The 17,496-nt window shown below is 39.9% G+C and overlaps 1 protein-coding gene across 1 annotated transcript in view; it reads right to left on the bottom strand.

Annotated features, from left to right (window-relative positions):
* RMDN1 (regulator of microtubule dynamics 1) overlaps positions 1-17,496 on the bottom strand; it is a 30,353-nt gene that overhangs the window by 9,433 nt on the left and 3,424 nt on the right. The window contains 5 exon segments of the mRNA XM_084618127.1: positions 2,587-2,674; positions 5,605-5,660; positions 7,035-7,124; positions 7,903-8,062; positions 12,331-12,418. Of these exon segments, the coding sequence (XP_084474253.1) occupies positions 2,587-2,674; positions 5,605-5,660; positions 7,035-7,124; positions 7,903-8,062; positions 12,331-12,418 (482 nt within the window).

The following is a 17,496-nucleotide window of genomic DNA, read 5'->3' as shown; positions in this document are numbered from 1 at the left end:
CAAAAGCCTATTTGCTTTTTCAATTAGAACTCAAGCAACAAAAATTAGCTTTCTGCAAGGCAGCAAATCTCTTGCAGCTGCTTTCCTAGTGCTTTTTTTTGGGCGGGGGGGGAGGGGACATTATTTAGTAGAGGTTATGGCCTAAATTCTGCCTGTTCCAACAGAAAACCTGAACACAGCTGCAGGAATTTAGATTTGTTCACTAAGAGCAAGGCCTGATAGGATTTTCAAAACCGAATTATTCAACTAAAAATGTAATACATTTTGTGTGATTTAATAGTTTTTTGGGGATCCCTAAGCTAACTCTGACCAAAGTTATATAGTTGAATAGAAAAAAAAAAAGCTAGCCACAGATACTTTCTGGTTGGATTAGGCTGAAAACAATTCTGCCACCACTATCCTAAGTACAAGAGGGCTTGTCTATATGAATACTTAGTCCACAGCAAACCGGGGAGCAAATCTACCTTGTACTAACCTGCCACATACTGTCTGTGTGGACACTATTGCTGTGTATGAAAAATTCCCTTTGATCTACCCCACTTTGAAATTGAAGTAGGCAACTTCTAGTGCAGGGCCGCACGCTCCACACAGACGCGCAGTGCATCTCAGGCAAGTGTAAGGTATATTTATATTCCAGCCTGTCGCACACTGTCTGTGTGGGCAAGCCCTTATACAGCAGGCAACGTGCTCTAGTACTTAAAAGCTCCTGGAGTTAGGAGAACTGTGATGTAGTCCTGGTTATGACACAGACTTCCCGTGTGGCGTCGGGCAAGTCACAAACTCTCCGGACCTCAGTTTCTTCATACATTAAAAAAAACAAAAAACAAACAAAAAAAAACGGTAGGAGGGAAATAATACTGGTTCTGAGATCTTATTAAGATGGGCACCTTTACACGTGTATAATAAAACATGATATAAAAAACAAAAATCACATGACCGTGGAGGACAAAGATACCTCAAGTTCAATCTGGAGGAAAACTCAAGTAGTTAAACAGTCATGAGGATGAAGAGGAAATATTTGCTTATGAAAAATGACAAAATCAGAGGGAAGCATTTTATTTTCATAGAAGGAAATGAAAATGAAAATAAAAATACTAAGTATCAAGTCAAATAATATGTAGGTATTCAGATATCATGGTGAAGAGAGCTGCATTGGAACCTAGACAGACAATTATCTGTGGTCTGTCCTAATGATAATGTGTCTCTGAGTATGCACCACTTTATGTGCTATGTGGAGGCTTGGGGGTTAATTCTCAGCTGCCCCTTGTGTGTATCTCTCATTAAATCATATACATTTGAGAGAAGGTGGTTCAATAGGTTAATGCACTAAGATAACTCCTTTTTACTGTATGTCACCAATGGAAAATAAATTGGAGGCTCTCACCGTAGTCTCTGCATGTATTTCTTATGGACCTAACATCAAGCTTTCAGAGCCCCACAGTCCAAAAGGATATTTGTTAGAAAATAATGTCATTAGTCACTTTGTGACTGTTCTAGACAAGGCCTGACTTGAGAAGAAACAAATTAACGTTTGTTGTTTTCACATGGAATCTTGCATATTTCTAACAAGTCAACTTCATCAGCTCCAAATCTATATTTAATCCATCAGTACAATTTTGTATATGACTGCATCTGTATTGTTCAGCATTCTGAGCACTTCTGGAAGGTGAGCTTTATTAGTACAATTATTACTAGTACATGTTAGTGCAGGGGTGGGCAAACTATGGCCTGCAGGTCAGATCTGGCCCCTTAGGGCTCTGAATCCGGCCTGTGAATTTGCCACCCCCGTGTTGCCGTGGGCCCCGTGCTGCTCCGGAAAGCGGCCGGCACCACGTCCCTGTGGCCCCTGGGGAAATGGGGGCAGAGGACTCCACGCGCTGCTCTTGCCTGTGAGTACCTCCCCTGAAGCTCCCATTGGCCGGGAACGGGGAACCTTGGCCAATGGGAGTTTTGGGGGAGGTACCCATAGGAGCGCAGAGCCCTCTGCGCCCCCTCCCCAGAGCCTGCAGGGACATGGTGCCGGCCACTTCCCAGAGCAGCGGGGGGGCCGGAGCAGGCAGGCAGGGAGCCTGCCCTGGCCTTGGTGCGCGCTGCTGCCACACCGGAGCCGCTCCAGATAAGCGGTGCCGGGCTGGAGCCCGCACCCTGAACCCCTCCTGCACCCCAACTCCCTGCCCTGAGCCCCCTGCCGCACCCTTCCTGCACCCCAACCCTCTGCCCCGAACGCCCTGCCACACCGTGCACCCCAACCCCGAGCCCCCGCCAAACCCTGCACCCCAACCTCCTGCACTCCTCACCATTCCCTGCACCACTGCCCTGAGACCCCTTCCACACTGTGCACTCCCTCCTACACCCCAATCCCCTTCCTTGAGCCCCCCCCCGCACTCCATGCCCCAACCCCTTGCCCTGAGCCCCTTCCTGCACACCGCAGCCCTTCCCACACCCCAACCCTACATTCATGGCCCTGCAAGCAATTTCCCCACGCCGATGTGGCCCTCAGGCCAAAAAATTTGCCCACCCCTGTGTTAGTGGCTTCTTGTTTTTGCTAAGAAAAGTCTATGGGGAACAAATATTTGCATATAGTACCTCTTCATAGGTGGAGGTTGGTGGTGTTGCAAATAGCATTGCAGCTATTTTGCTTTGGTACCATGGCATTTCAGCAAATGAGTAACACCTGGAGCAAAAGCAAAAAGGTTTTATATATTTCACATGTCTCCTTTATTTTGAGGTTCATACTTTTAGGGAGTTGAAGAACCCCCAAATGTCAAAGTTTGTCATCCTGCCAAGAACCCACAATTGTGAATAACTGCAATGATATTATTTGGTCTTTGAATGAGTAATTACAATAAGATACTTAAATTAAAAACAAATTGAAACAATTGTTGTAGAAGACATAACCACTCTGCTAAAGAAGTTTAGCGCCTCCATTGCTGCTAATCGCTACTGCATAATAAAGATAAAAATCCAACTTTTAGCACAAAGTTTACAACATAGCCTATAGCTTGATTTTACTGAGAAAAATCAAGTAGTTAAAGCTATCACTCCATCCAGATCCAGCCTTATGGCTTTTACTACAGTAATTTAACCATATACTGTATGCATTTGTAAATTTTTGTAATAACCATATAAAACTGAATGTCAGCCTGACCTAAACATTAGCTTGCTCCTCTTGATTACTTAATTAAAAAAAACCCAAAACAGTACTCTTGAGAGCCTATATGTTCTACAGCCATGAGTACAGGACTACGAGTCAAACTCCTGAGTTCTAATCCTGGCTCCGCCAGTTGATTAAGTCCCTGTTCCTTACCTCACTTTCCCCATTTGCAGAATGGAAACAGTCATTACTTGCCCATGGGGAAGCTATAAGGGTTAACATTTGTAAAGAGTTTTAAACATGTAAAGTGCAGCATACGTAATATTGATAATGTTTGTAACACCATATTCCAGAAACACATCTGACACGATTAGCCTTGATTTGTTAAGAAAACAATATTTGAAATTCCTCATATGAACATGCAGCCTGATTTCTGGGGGAGGGGAAGGGAACAGGTGTGGTAAAGGTCTAGAAACTTATTTAAGCCTGAGTGTTGGAAAGTAGACACCCAAATGGGGTACAGTAGCAAAGCCTTGGTAGAATGCTGTTGGCAAACATTTGTGATGCCAGTGCAGGATGAAAGAGAAGGGGAGCGAGAGGAAGGAACTGATCCAATAATTTACTGAGATTTTTAATCCCAATGGGATAGGAATGTAGGGACTCCCAATTCTCAGAACAAAAATGATACAATTCGGCAGTACTTCACTACCCAAGTAGTGACACACAATTCCCTCTTCTCAGCTTTTCCCTACAGTTTTCCTGGGTCAACTGAGTCGGGCTCAGGGGGCTCACGCTGGGCAATCCCTACCACTTCTAGATGTCTGAACGACAAGAGGCTGCCTCAGAGCTGGCCTGTAGGCTCCCCCAGAGTGCTGGGTGGCAACAGTTGCTGCCTCCGCTCCCAGAAAAATAAGTTCTCAGACTACTCCAGGAAGTCAGACTACTTTGGAGCTAGGCTGTAACTTAGGAAAGGCAAGTAGGGAAAGATCATAAAAAACTTAGGGTGGAAAGCCGGAGCTTGTTAGGTTCCCGAGACCAGAAATAAGCCTTTGCAAGGAACAATTGGTGGGCTTGGCACTGATTCCACAAATCCCTTCTTATCCTCTTCACTTTCATCATCTTCTGTGGGTACGTCTACACAGAAAAATAAAAAAACAAACCCAAGACTCAGGAGCCTGGGTCAACTGACTCAGGTTTGTGGGGCTCATGCAGTGGGACTAAAAATAGCACTGTAGATGTTCCTGTTCAGGCTGGAGCCTGGACTTTGAGACACTGTAACAGGGGTGGATCTCAGATCCCAGGCTCCCACTCCAGCAGAAATGTCTATACTGGTATTTTTAGCTCAGTAGCGTGAGCCTAAGTCAGCTGACCCAGGCTGTGACTCACTGTGGCTGGTGGGTTATTTCACTGTAGACATACTATGGCATTCTAAAGATTTCTTGTACAGTGCTAAGTGGCTTTGGGCTCTCTGACAGATCTAGAAAAAGGAGGAGGAAGCGCTGCATCTGGACTCAAAACATGCCACAAACTTTCAATATCGTGTGAGAACATTTCAGAAAAAGCACTGACACAATGGGAATGGGGAAAGGGAGCCCCCATGTGGCTATACAGGTCACAGCTGGCCCAGATTTTTCTGGTAGAATGGATTTTTTCTGTCTACTGTGTTTCTCAGGCTAGCTCTCTCTCTCTCTCTCTCCTTCACAGCTTCTCTCTCATATGCTTTCCTCTGACTGATGCATCTAGTGTACACACACTCACTGACAGAGAAAATTGCCAGGTGTCCAGCCAAGGTGCTTCTGCACAACATGTGGTGTTTGTACTAAAGTTAAATTCCCAGCTCTTCACCTCCCATTCATCAATGATGGGCAGTGACAATCAGATTGATTCTCATTCCTTCTACATTTTCAGACTCACATTAATGCTAAAATAAATAAAAAATTCAGAGTTCTTAAAAATGTAATAGCGTATTTAGATAGCAAGACAGTGTACATTTTTTGTTTCAGAATATCAATCCGTCCTATCTGCCCTCACACCAATCTTTGCAAGCACCTTAATTCATAGCATACATTTAAATTTTAAATTCTGTCTCTTTTGAAGTCAACGGCAAAAGGCACTATGAGTTTGACACTCCCAACACCTCTGAGGCAGACACACAGAAACACTCTATTAATAGTGTCCTCAATTTCTGATGCCTGCTGTGAAAATAAACTGAAGTCTGCAACTTATTCTTCTGTATTCCAATGAACTAGAACTAAAACAAGGTCACTGAGCAGTTAGTTTCACCTTCGGAGTTATATTAAAACTTGGATGGCCAGAGTCTTTCAAATAACTCAGGACAACTTTCAAAAGATTTTCATGAGTGGATTTCAAGTCATTTAGCAGCTCTACACATTTCTGCAAGTCATTTAACATTGCTCAAACATTTTATATTCCACCTACAAATAAAAGTGCTAGAGGCTTTTCTTTTTTGTCACAAGCTAACTCTGGTTTGAAGAAATTATCAGTCTTACCAAATGCCCATAAGGTGAATTGAGGTAGCATCTTTAGGATTCAGTTCAATGGCTTTCTAACAAAAAAAAAAAAGAGGAGATGTAAAAGGTTGTTTCACCAGATCTGGCTTAAGAACACCAAAAAATGCACCCATAGTTGTCTCCTTCTATTTCATTGGTGTGAAATGCAAACAACTGCAGAGAGGTACAGTATTTGGTATTCTCTATCTAATCTGAGCTCCTTATCTTTATGTCTAAAAAGCCTTTTTTCAAGTGTTTGATCATGTCAGTACGTTCAGGTTTTGATACAGCTTCTGACAGCAAGTAAAATCATGTGATGCCTCAGTAGGTCTTTATTGTGCTGTATTTTCTCCAATATTTGTCCTTCAGTAGCTACAATCTCCACTGAAAGAGCCCATGGTGACACTCAGCAGCCAAAGACCATTCTAAGATGATACACTCACTTTGCAATAGCAAAGGTCAAGCCTATATATGCACTCTACTAGTTTCAGAAGCTCATATAGGGTTCAACAGTCCTCACCTTCCATTTAGAGATTTTTTTATCTTACTGGAAAGCAACTGAAGAACACAAAGCCCACAGCTACACAAAGATATATTTTTCATGTGACCTGCATACGTGTCTGCTAGCACTCAGGTCATGACCCACAGCAGCAGGGCATCTCAAGCACCCAGAGTTACAGGAAAGGCGGTGACACAACCCCTCGCTGGTCTGGATTGCATCCCAGAACGTGACAGACATCGCTGGGTGCCTCTGGAAGAAGCACAGTAGGGCCTTGCTGCAACTTTTAGAAAGAAGTGGCGTACTAGCACATGCTTCTGACAGCAGCATACACAGTAACTGATTTGAGGGAGCAGGATACAGGTAGCTGGCAGACTACACTACTTTGGGCGTGTAGGTTTTACAACTATCTGAACACAAGGAGGGATCTTAGCCTGCTCCCTGCATACAGGCTGGCATGGAAAGATGCTTCTTATGGCCTTACTTCCTCTCCTAGCCCAAGTGCAACAAGCAGGTAAGACTAGCCTTTAATTAACCAACTGAAAACATTCTCTGTGCCAAGGCTCTGATGCAATTTACTGCAGGACTGTATTTTATCACCTCTCATTGCATGTGCATATGAGCCACTGAGAAAGTTATTAAGGGGACGCAGGCAAAAGAGTTGTTGATTAAGTTTCAATTGCTGGGCTAATTTTGCTCTCATTTATCTATTTTTTTAACCCACACTGACACTTCTGGTGCCTGAGGATCAGTTTGCAGGTTGCTGAGAAAACTGGTATGACTGGAAGATCAGACACAGAATTGCAATTGTCCACCCCAGAAAACAGCTGGTGACCCACCCTTCCGGGGGCTGTTACCCAGCATGTGAAAACCATTGTTCTAAAATGAAATATATTGATACTATCATACTGAAAATGCTTATTTACAATACCTGGAAGTGTTCCTTGATAACATACGCATTTGCAATTTTAGTCTTGATTCCTTCATAATCTCCAACATCACTGATGCAGATTGCATACCACTAAATTCAAAACAAAACAGGTCATTAAAAGAATATTTAATAGCGCTAATTAAAATACAATTATTGTCACCAAGTGATCAGAACAATATTACTCAAATTTTTAAAAAAAGTATTTATTAAAGTGTTGATTAATTAGCACTACTGGTTGCTTATGAGAACTGTAATTATAATGGATAATTTTAATGGTGTGAAGAACATTCCCTCATCACAGCTGACCACAGTCATGGGAGGAGCCAGGGCCTCACTATCACTAATTTGCACTGCAGCAACACTGATTGTACTTAGTTACTCCTCTCCTAACATCTGGGTCTGGGCTACTGAGGAGAGAAGAGGAACAGGAGAAGAAAAGGAGGGCAGACCCAGGAACCCTTGGAACTTGCAGCAGAGTCACTACCGTGGCACAGAGGCAACAGAATGGATCTGTGATGCATTTTCCAGGCTGATAAAGAGGGAATAGTTCAGGCATCAAGACCTCTGACCAATCATCTGCCTCTGCGGTCCTGTAGACAGAGCTAACCAACAGTCATTTTCTGCATATGAGTTTGATTTAATCTGCAAGAATCCAAGTGCTGGTCCTCTTAGAAAGTGGTCATCAAATTCTCCTGGGTCTCAACTAAAAAACTAACAAATTGTGCATTGAAGAAAGCAGCATACAAGTTTGCCAGATAACCTTATAGCTGTAAAGGTTACAGCAAAACCATAGTCACTCCTGTTTCTACTGACAGATGTCAGGATAGTGGATAGCAACATTTCAATTAAATTACTTTGACTGGCTCACCTTGTGTACTGCAAAATTTGACTCATTTTTCTCCAGTGCCTTCTTTGCATATTCAAGAGCTTCATAAACCAGTTGCTTTTTCTCCTCTGCAGAGGTGCTACTGAGTTGGGCTAGATCACGTGAGGCCCGTGCTAGACGCCATAGTATCTCCGCATCCTCACTAGTTATAAACATAACAGAAATATTAATTGTCTACAAAGCAAGTGCAGGTCTAAAATCAATCACTTACTGCACTGCTCAGCTTAGCACTAAGGTAATATTGTACTATGTGCAATTCTAAACCACATGCAATGAAAAGCTGAGATCTCAGTCACAAATACGAGATCTCAGTCACAGCAGATTTGCTGAAGAAACTTTGGCAACACTTTTGATCCGTGAAGCAATAATCCTATTGGCACCATAGGAAGCAGCTTTTCTTTTTTTTTAAATTGATGCAAAATTCACATATACCACCTTTAAGCTAAAGAGACAGGAAGGAAAATAAAGAAAGCAACATTTACTTCTGACCTAAACTATATATTTTCCAATATTCAGTTGGTTTCAGCAGCAAATGCAGTATTATGTATCAACCATATTGCTATAGGTTTTGTACTAAAAGCACTTGCAAAAGTTCAAAATAAAAATGTTTCAGAGTTTCATTAAAAACTCTCAGTGGAAAGACTGTGTCAAATAAACAGTCTCCTACTATGTTAGAACTCAAAACACTGCAGCCCTGGACAAATGAAACTGACTAAAACCAAGAGTGAAAACAACAAATACAAAAAATGAAAATTAAAGTTGGATTTTTTTTTCATTTTTATTCTAAGGGCCTGGTACTTATATGGCTCCATGAGCTGCACATACACCCTTTAAAACCTGCTCACCTCAGAATAGCAGTATGTACCCTTCTTATAACTACTCAGATTCAACATATGCACTTTAATTACAGTAGTATGCACTTAACGGTTTAAGTAAACAAATATACGATCTGTACAATTATCTTTAAAACCTAACATAACCCTGTTCCTTGCTGGCCTTCCCTTTTCCTAACTCAGGCCATCCAAAATGTAGCTGTCAAGATTATCCTCCATTCTGACCACGTTACCCCACCTACCTGAGTATCTACTCTAGCTTCCCCTGTTCTTTGTACCAGCTTTGCAATTAGATGCTGTGCTTTCAAAAGCTTCCAAAAGTCCACTCTGCCTATGTCTTCTCTTATGCCTGCCCATCCATCCCCTTCTACTCTCTACTGTCACTGTGCACTTCATCTCAAACTGTTCTCCATCTCCTTTACCCACTAGCCTTTGTGCTGTCTTTCATGCTGCCTCAAATTCTTATAACATTCCCCTCACCTCCTTCATGCCATTCATCCCTTTCTTTAAAAAGATTCTTAAAAACCTGTTCCAGGAAGCATTCAAACTTAGTGTCACCCATTACTTTGGATTGCTGTGTTGCATTGTACAGGCTGTGACTTTAGACTATAAATTGCTTGAAGAGAATTTTATTATGTTAGACACCATGCACTTATTGTGAAGTGTCCTGTTCACTGGTGATACTATACAAATAATAGTGCATACTGATTATGTGATGCTTGTTCGCTTTCTAATTGTGCTCATTGTTGTGCATGTTCCTGACTTCTCTGAAGCCCCAGTTTTCCAAAGGTCTGAAGTCCCCCCACCCCAATACATAATATGACCATTTTTAAGAAATTAGAAAATTATATTGGAAAAAAACCTGTTTCAACCCCAGTGACAACTGGTCACTTCACACTTATTTCCTGATGTTGATACTTGCACACGTCAAAGAGGTCAAAAGCAAAGTGAGAGCGAATGTTACAGATCAGTTTTTATACATGTAAGGAGTTAATAGTTATCTTAGTAACTGCTACAAGTCAACCTCCTGACAACACCCTAGTAGATAAATACCCAGAAGAAATATTTTAAACACACAAAAGGAACCTATCAGAAACCTTTGAAGACATATTACATTATAATAAACATGGTAACCTTTCATACCTATTATTGTTCTTATTCAGCTACTCTCCAAATCTATCATTATTTCCCTACAATTGAACAGCACTGCAGGCAGTAACAGACTCTTCCTAAGCATGTGACCTCACAATGAGCCTGCTCATTTAATAGTGGGTTCCTAGTTAACTTCAGTGAGCACTGGATACAATGGGAGCATGTGATAATATAAAAGGTGGGAAACAGCACAGATTGAAAATATAAGAAACAATTTATAAGAGAAGGAATAACATACAATAATTTAAGAACAAGACAGATGTCCTGTTCAGCTTATTCAAGCAACTCTGATGCAACCTTCCTAGTTTCCTGGAATGCCAGCCATATTCTGTGAAACATCAAATTGGGACTATGAGAAAAAGATGTGTACCTTTTATTTTTGTAAATTTCTTAATCACTATCTAAAAACAGAATTCTGGCACCGATTCTGCTACTCTGAGTATGGAGAGTAATGATTCCCCTTATAGGTGTTACCAATAACTAAATAGGAAAAATCCTCTCTAGCACAACAAAATGACAAACATTAGAAAGGCTTTATTAGTTACTTTCAATTTGAAGTGCTATGTCACTTGACTGCATATACCCAGATTTAAATTGTGCCATTGGTGTTCATTGCATTTTACAAAGATAACAGTATCAATGAGTTTGTTAGTTAAATACAATTCCTCTGTTTTGATACGCTGCCTAAAGTTTTCTATTTTGAACTCTAAGATTAAATAACAATTTATGAACGTTTCAAAAGTCAGAGATTATTGTGAGACTGTGGGTAGAGAAGCCGAATCTAGAAATAGGAATGCTGGGTGTCAAAAAACAGGCAGTTTCTAACACATTGTCAAACAAATGATAGTTAAGTTTAGAACCTCAATACAAAATGTTTTTCTGGCAAGGTATTAAATATGGCATTACTAATCTGTTTACTGGATAGTTCTGCTCTAGGTACTGACCTAGCTTAGGACTAAGTGACTCAATCTCCAGCTGTTCCTATAATTTTTGTGCATTCCTCCTAAGAGAATTTTCAGCTTCCTTATGACTTGGTGTTTCTCTGTGACCACTCCTTTCCCCTTTCTGATGGGGTGGAAACAACCCAGCCCAGCTCCCAAGGTTCCTCCATAAAGCCCCTGGGGTACATCTAATCCACAAGAAAGAGATGGCTGGCCAGCCACCCCTTCCCCTGAAGGAGGGCATTCTGAAGAAAAACCTCAGAGGGTTCTCTGCTTTTTCCTTTAAACAGCCCTGTCCCAGCCTGCACAATGTTCTTTTCTTTTTGTCCAACTAAGACATATGGGCAGGAGCAATACTCTCTGTGGTCAAGAACCCCTTCCTTGGCAGAAGCGAAATAAAAGAAAGAAGAAAAGAGCTGATGAGCAGTACAGTGAAAAAGAGCAGGAATGCTCCTACAGAGTTGGGAGAATTTTTGCCTCAATACATGAAGTTTGGGCTCTTTCCCTGATTTAATAATACATAAATACTGGTTGTCTTCTCCCACTCCTCTTGATTCCATTAGTGAATTCTAAGTGTTCCTCTCTTACCCCATTAGCGAAATCTTCCCCCTCCCACCCACCTCTTTTCTTTGCATGGCTCCTTTCTCCCTGTGGGCCACTTTGCTCCACCTCCTCTCAGGTCCCAGCCTCTCTGCTTCTCCCCCACCCTTGCACAAAAGAACAGATGGTCCTACCACTCTGCTTTCTATCACTTTCTTCTCTTATTGAAAAAGAGCAAAAGGTTCAAAGGCTGCTCTGTTCCCAGTACTTCTGTTACAGGAGCTGGGATGCTTGAACCACTCACCACTCTGTTCTCTTCTTTCTTTCTCCCTCCCTCCCTTCCAGCAAAGGAGTCAGAACCTCCCAGAACTGACTCAGTCCACTCATGCTGGCAAAATTTCTATTTGTCTATGGCCAGCAGGTTATTCAAACCCTGTCTGTGTGTTTTGTACAGTAGCAAACACACTGTCAGCTCTGTAACACAGTGACCTCTCTCCCCTCACCCCCTCCAAGCCCACAGAGACACCATTCAGTTGCTAGGGGGATTAGGATGAAGCAGTACTACTGCTCTCTGTCCCACATCTCTACTAGGATACTTGCACATTAGGGTCTGTATTTAACCTTCTAACATATACTAGGGAAAGCAGAGTGTCGTCCACCAACTTCCTTATAAGAACATTATTCTCAGGGACCCTGTACTAATGGAAAAAGCCAGCCGAGTGCTAACCCTCTGCTGCCCAAACTGAGCCCGACTATGAATCAGGTCCTTCCTTCTACATTGAACGGGAAGAAAATTCAGGAGATTTTCTCTCTTACTGCAAAAAGGTGCAAGCTGGGTGCTCAGTGCTATCATACTTACTGTATTAGTTAACATAAACTGATAAAGGAGCACTTCATAAATTTTAAGTCACAATAATGTGGGGATATTCAATACCGTTAAATACCTGCTTTTGTGCTGGGTCAGCAATTGATAGAGCTTTTCAGTTTCTCCACTCCCATACAGGTAGTCTGCTTGCTCTATGATTTCCTCAACTTCAAAAGGGGTAGGGATGGTAGAAAGAGAAGACAAAAAGATTAATAAATACGATAGCCTACCAGATAAGCAACAATATATTTCAAAGTACAACAATACAACTTGCTGTTAGCCAAAGTACCCTGAAACACAAAAAATCAGTACAAAAAAAATCAGCACTAAAGACGGGGTCAAGCAACTATTTCCCAAAAAATATCAAGTGTTTCCAATTTCAAATTGGCTACCTATATACTAACTTTTAGCAGCCATGGGATACAGAATTGTACCAGCTTTGTTTATTTTCAATGAACAGCTTCTGAGAACAGAAACAACATTAAAAAAATATTACTCTATGAAACTATAAAACAGCCCTTAGCAACAGACAGTGTTAGAAGTGTAACAGATCTTAGAATGTTAGTCTGATGACCTCACAATGGCAGAACAGAACGTGTTTGGTTTAATTTCCTGTGATGAATAAGGACTTGTCTACAGTGCAATTAAAAACCCATGGCTGGCCTCAGTCAGCTGACTTGGGCTCACAGGGCTCAGGCCAAGGGTCAGCTTAATTGAAGTGCAGACATTTGGCTCGGGCTGGAGCTTGAGCTCTGGAACCCGAACATCTACACCGCAATTAAACAGCCTGTTAGCCCAAGCCTCACAAGCCCGAATCAGTTGACCCAGGCTAGCCAAGGATGTCCAGTCACAGTGTAGACATATCCTAAGTGATCGGAAAATGGAGCGTGTGGGACGCCAGGGACTGAAATACAGCAAGACAAAGTGGATGAATGCAGTAAGGATCACTTAGTATTGGACTGATCCTTCAATGTATTATCTTCATAATTTGTTGCAGGGTGACTTATGTTTTCAGTCTTAAATCCTTGTTTTGTATAAAACCAGCAGCACATATAAATAATTCAAAAGTATTAAGATACGTCAGTGATATAATGCTTTTTAAAATATTGTAGGTTCTGGCAATCAGAGATAAGGGCTCCACAGTTCAGTTACTCAAAGCACCACTGTAACATGCATGAGGCCACAGACAATGAAACTGGAGAAAATGTTATTAAATGAACCCAAACTGGGCTTTTCAGCACAGCTTGCCACTTTATCGAAGTTTTGCTGAATTAAGCCCTTAGCAGTTGCACAAGCACCTGGTTTTTAAAACTAAAGTGTCATAAATTTTTGGTTTTAATACCACATTTTCCCCCCCACAGAGCTCTTCCAGGTTTACTTTGTAGGTTCCTAAATAGGTTTAGCACAGCCTGCATTCCCAGTAACGGCAAGTCCCCCATTCTATATCATAATAAATACCTAGCTCTTATATATGAAGATATAGGTCTTTGTCTGGTTATTCTTATTATTTATCATCCCGCACAAAGCAAATACATGACGTTAGTGTTTTTGAAACAGGAACAAAAAGTGTCACAGGTTCGATTTAAGTAAAAAAGATAAATATGTTAAAAATGAATATACTTCCACATTTTCAACCTGTAAAGTTAGGAGCTGTACCATTCTCCAGGATTCTTTCCATATTTTGGCCACCAGAGTTGTTTAATTCAATTAATAATATTAAGGAGTTTAATATTTACTAAATATCTTAAAAGGTGACAATTTCAGTTTGTGTTTTGTCTTCAACGGTGTTGCTATCCCAAATAATAAGTTTAACATTTTTCTTTTTCCCCATATTAATTCTGTATCATAACCTTCCAAAGTTTAAATTTCTGATAATGGAAATGGTGGGATAAGACTCATTCACATCAGAGAATAATTATGCGAATAAAACATAGTTGTGTTCCACAAATTGATATACAAATATGGTGCAGGTTTTTACCATGATCATAAATAAAAGACATGAAAGAATGTGAGTAGCTTGCCCAGGTTCCTCTTCCTAATTAAAAACAAGGTGTTCCATCTGATAATTCTATTTTTGCCATAGGTTTGTTATATTTTGATTTAATCATTTTTTTTTAAAAGAATGACCACATCCAACCATTGTTGGGTTTTTAAATTGTTGCTAGAAGGAAACTTCACCCTGGTCAAAGGCCTTCCCAGTATCTAGACTGCCTAGCTCTCTTCTTCTTAATTCTTCAATTATGCTTTTTATTCTACTAAAGTCTTCCATGTGACTAAGCCTCTTCTGATCCAAATATACAAATTTAGGGCCTTTGATTCTACCAAAAACATTTCCATAGATGTATAACTTTAAGATATGAATACTCTATTGAAGTTGATGAAAATACTCAAAATTAACCATTGTGTTTTACAGGATTAGCCACAATTACTTTCTCAATCCTTAAAACTGCAGTGTTTATGAAAGTTTTATAATCCTGTTTTAACAAGAGACGTGTGATCTACAAGAGTCAAGCCTTCACTGAATCTTGATTTGGTTTGAAAGACAGTTAGCCTGTACCTAAATTAAACTGTGGAGATTTTTCTTTTTCAATTTTGTAGCTGAATACTTTCATAAGTAAAGGGTCATCTGGGTCTAGAATGCACAATATTTTGGTGCAAAACCACCCACTCCAGGTGCTTTCCTCAAGTGAAGATGTTATGTAGCTTTGGAGACTTCGTTTCCCCCACTCCCACCCCAGCTCCAATTTGTCTATGTAAAGTGTAAGTAGGTTTCTTAGCTACATGCTTTTATTTCTGTTATAGGTACCTGGTATTCAGATGGCCATAGCAACTGATAAAATAATGAAGTATCTTAATCTGGATCCATTATTAATTTCCCAGATTTATCCCATAGTTTGTATTTACAGCTTGAGTGCTGCTCTTAATGTAGCCACTAAGGCACTTTTCTGTTTTTACCTCCATTCATACATGTGCTTTATGAAATTAATTTTTTTGGCTTTTCAAAGGCTAATTACCTATGTTCTTGTCTAGTACTTAAATGTCCATTTCCTTATTTTTAATTTTTATGTGAATATTCTATTATTTGATCCACTGGTGTTCATCTCTTTGAAGAGTTTTGAATATTCACTTATAAAATTTTTCAAATTTTTTTGTTCTGTGAGAGAAAGGCTGTCAAGAGTCTACTCTGTCAAACCTCAGACCTAGCTATGAACTAAATTGTATGATAAGCATCCTCTCCAACATCTTTCACTGGCAACAAGTATTCATTTAAGGAGACACTGTCAAAAACTTCAGGGCTTATTTTCATTCTTCCATTGTTTGCACTGCCCCTATTAGATGCTTAAAAATAACATTTCTTTTGTTTCTTCCTTGACCATTGGTAAATATTGTTTGTACTTTTTATTAATAAAGGAAGGCATAAGTTAACATAGCAAATGATTACTGACTTTTGTTCAAGAGTTTTTATAGGGATATCAGCACATTTCTGTGAATAATTTGAGTTAAATTAGTTTCCCCTCTGATGGGAGAAGTCAGATTCTACAGTAGTAATAAAATATTTTACAGAAAATATTTAATAAAATAAAAATACATTTAAGTAACATAGAAATACTTGCTTGGTATTAAAAATGTACGCTTGTTTGTTTTTCAATCATGTATTAGTTTCTAAAACAGAAAATCAAAGGAGGTAGGCCTTACAACGCTATTTGCTGTTATGTGGATTTTACAATACACTGATTGCTTGTAATTGCTTTTTTTTTTGCTATCAAATAATATTTTCCAGTTTCTCTCTCTTATTGCATATTAACCTTCAAGACAACTTACTGTGCCTAATTTGTAGAGATATGGAGAATAAAATGGCTAGTCGCAATAAAAATACAACATTCTGGCTCCTTAATTTTGACTGTTAGACGTTCACAGGTTTACAGAACAAGAATATTTCTATAAAATATGAATCAGATGCAGCACAGACTTGTTAAACTAAAACTGCAGTTAGGAATTATGACTGAGTTAACTATGGTCTTTACCTATTTCAAAGTACTGAGATGCTCTCAGTATTTCAGAACTTGCCTTACCCTTACAGAAGGGCTAGACTATGACCTAATAAAGTACTGCAGATTGTACCTTTCTTGGGCCAAAGTTTATTTTTGACAATATTTATTTAAGTGTCCTTGGGTAGCCCTGGGGTAAAACCTAATGGAAATGTTTTGATTTCTTTGATAAGAAATGGCTTGTTTCAGCCAGACAGCCTTCTGATTCCTCTTCTAGGAACATGGGCCCCTTAATACAGCTACTGTTGTTCCTTTAGCTGTTGCTTTCTTGCCACTTCTCTTCAGAATACAATGACATTTTCACCACATATAAAGAATATCGAAGTCCAGTATTTTAGGTATAAATGTAATAATGAAGAGGGCCTCAAAGCCAAAAGCAATCTTAAGCATACAAGTTTAAAAATAGACACGTTTTCCATGGTTTCTAGTTGTTTCTCCACAAGCTTCAGGTTTCCATTAGGCCCTCTGACAGTGATGACATTTTTCTCTCAAATTCCATTGTTTTCAATATTTACCACTCAGTTCAGTACTACTGAAGTAAATGACTAATTATTTTAGGTTTGCTGGAAACTCTCTCTTCATCTCCACAGCTGTCAGTTCATGCTTACCGGATTTAATACGTTGATTGAAATTTCAAAAGCGATGCTGTCAAGTCAAATCTTTTCTAAAAAGTTTTTCTTCCCTCTGTTAAATACCATCTTCTATTCCTTCATGAATTTTGAGCAATTCTCATCTGGCTTGGTGTCTGCTAACTTGCCCTAAGAGCTCTGATCACTTGATTTTTCCTGCTTTGCTGTAATTGTGTACAGAAGGTTGTCAGTAGGTTCTTTTATAATGTGCTCAGAGCTATAATAGTCTTTAAAAATTACATCAGCCACTTTTTTCAATCCAGTAGTCTGTAATTATTAAAAGAGTGAAGCCTAACATAAATATAGCTTAAATGGAGGCAAAAATAAATATATGCCCAATATTTCTAGTTATTTCTAAAATCTTGTGGAAGATGAAGCTCTGAAGAGTGGAATCTACTGAAGCAACAACCAGTCCGTGGACCAGTGCCAGTCCCTGAGATCTCCCTGACACAGTTTAGGAAGGCAGCAAGCCGATCCTTGGTATCAAAAAGGTTGAGAAACACTACACTAAAGGACGCAGCACTTAGGCAAAACTCTCACCTCAATACCTGGGAGAAGACAAACGAG

Source organism: Lepidochelys olivacea (assembly GCF_965140295.1).
Source record: "Lepidochelys olivacea isolate rLepOli2 genome assembly, chromosome: 2".
Classification (NCBI taxonomy): Eukaryota; Metazoa; Chordata; order Testudines; family Cheloniidae; genus Lepidochelys; species Lepidochelys olivacea.
Note: the sequence above shows the minus strand (reverse complement) of the source record. Positions and strands in the feature narration are given on the sequence as shown.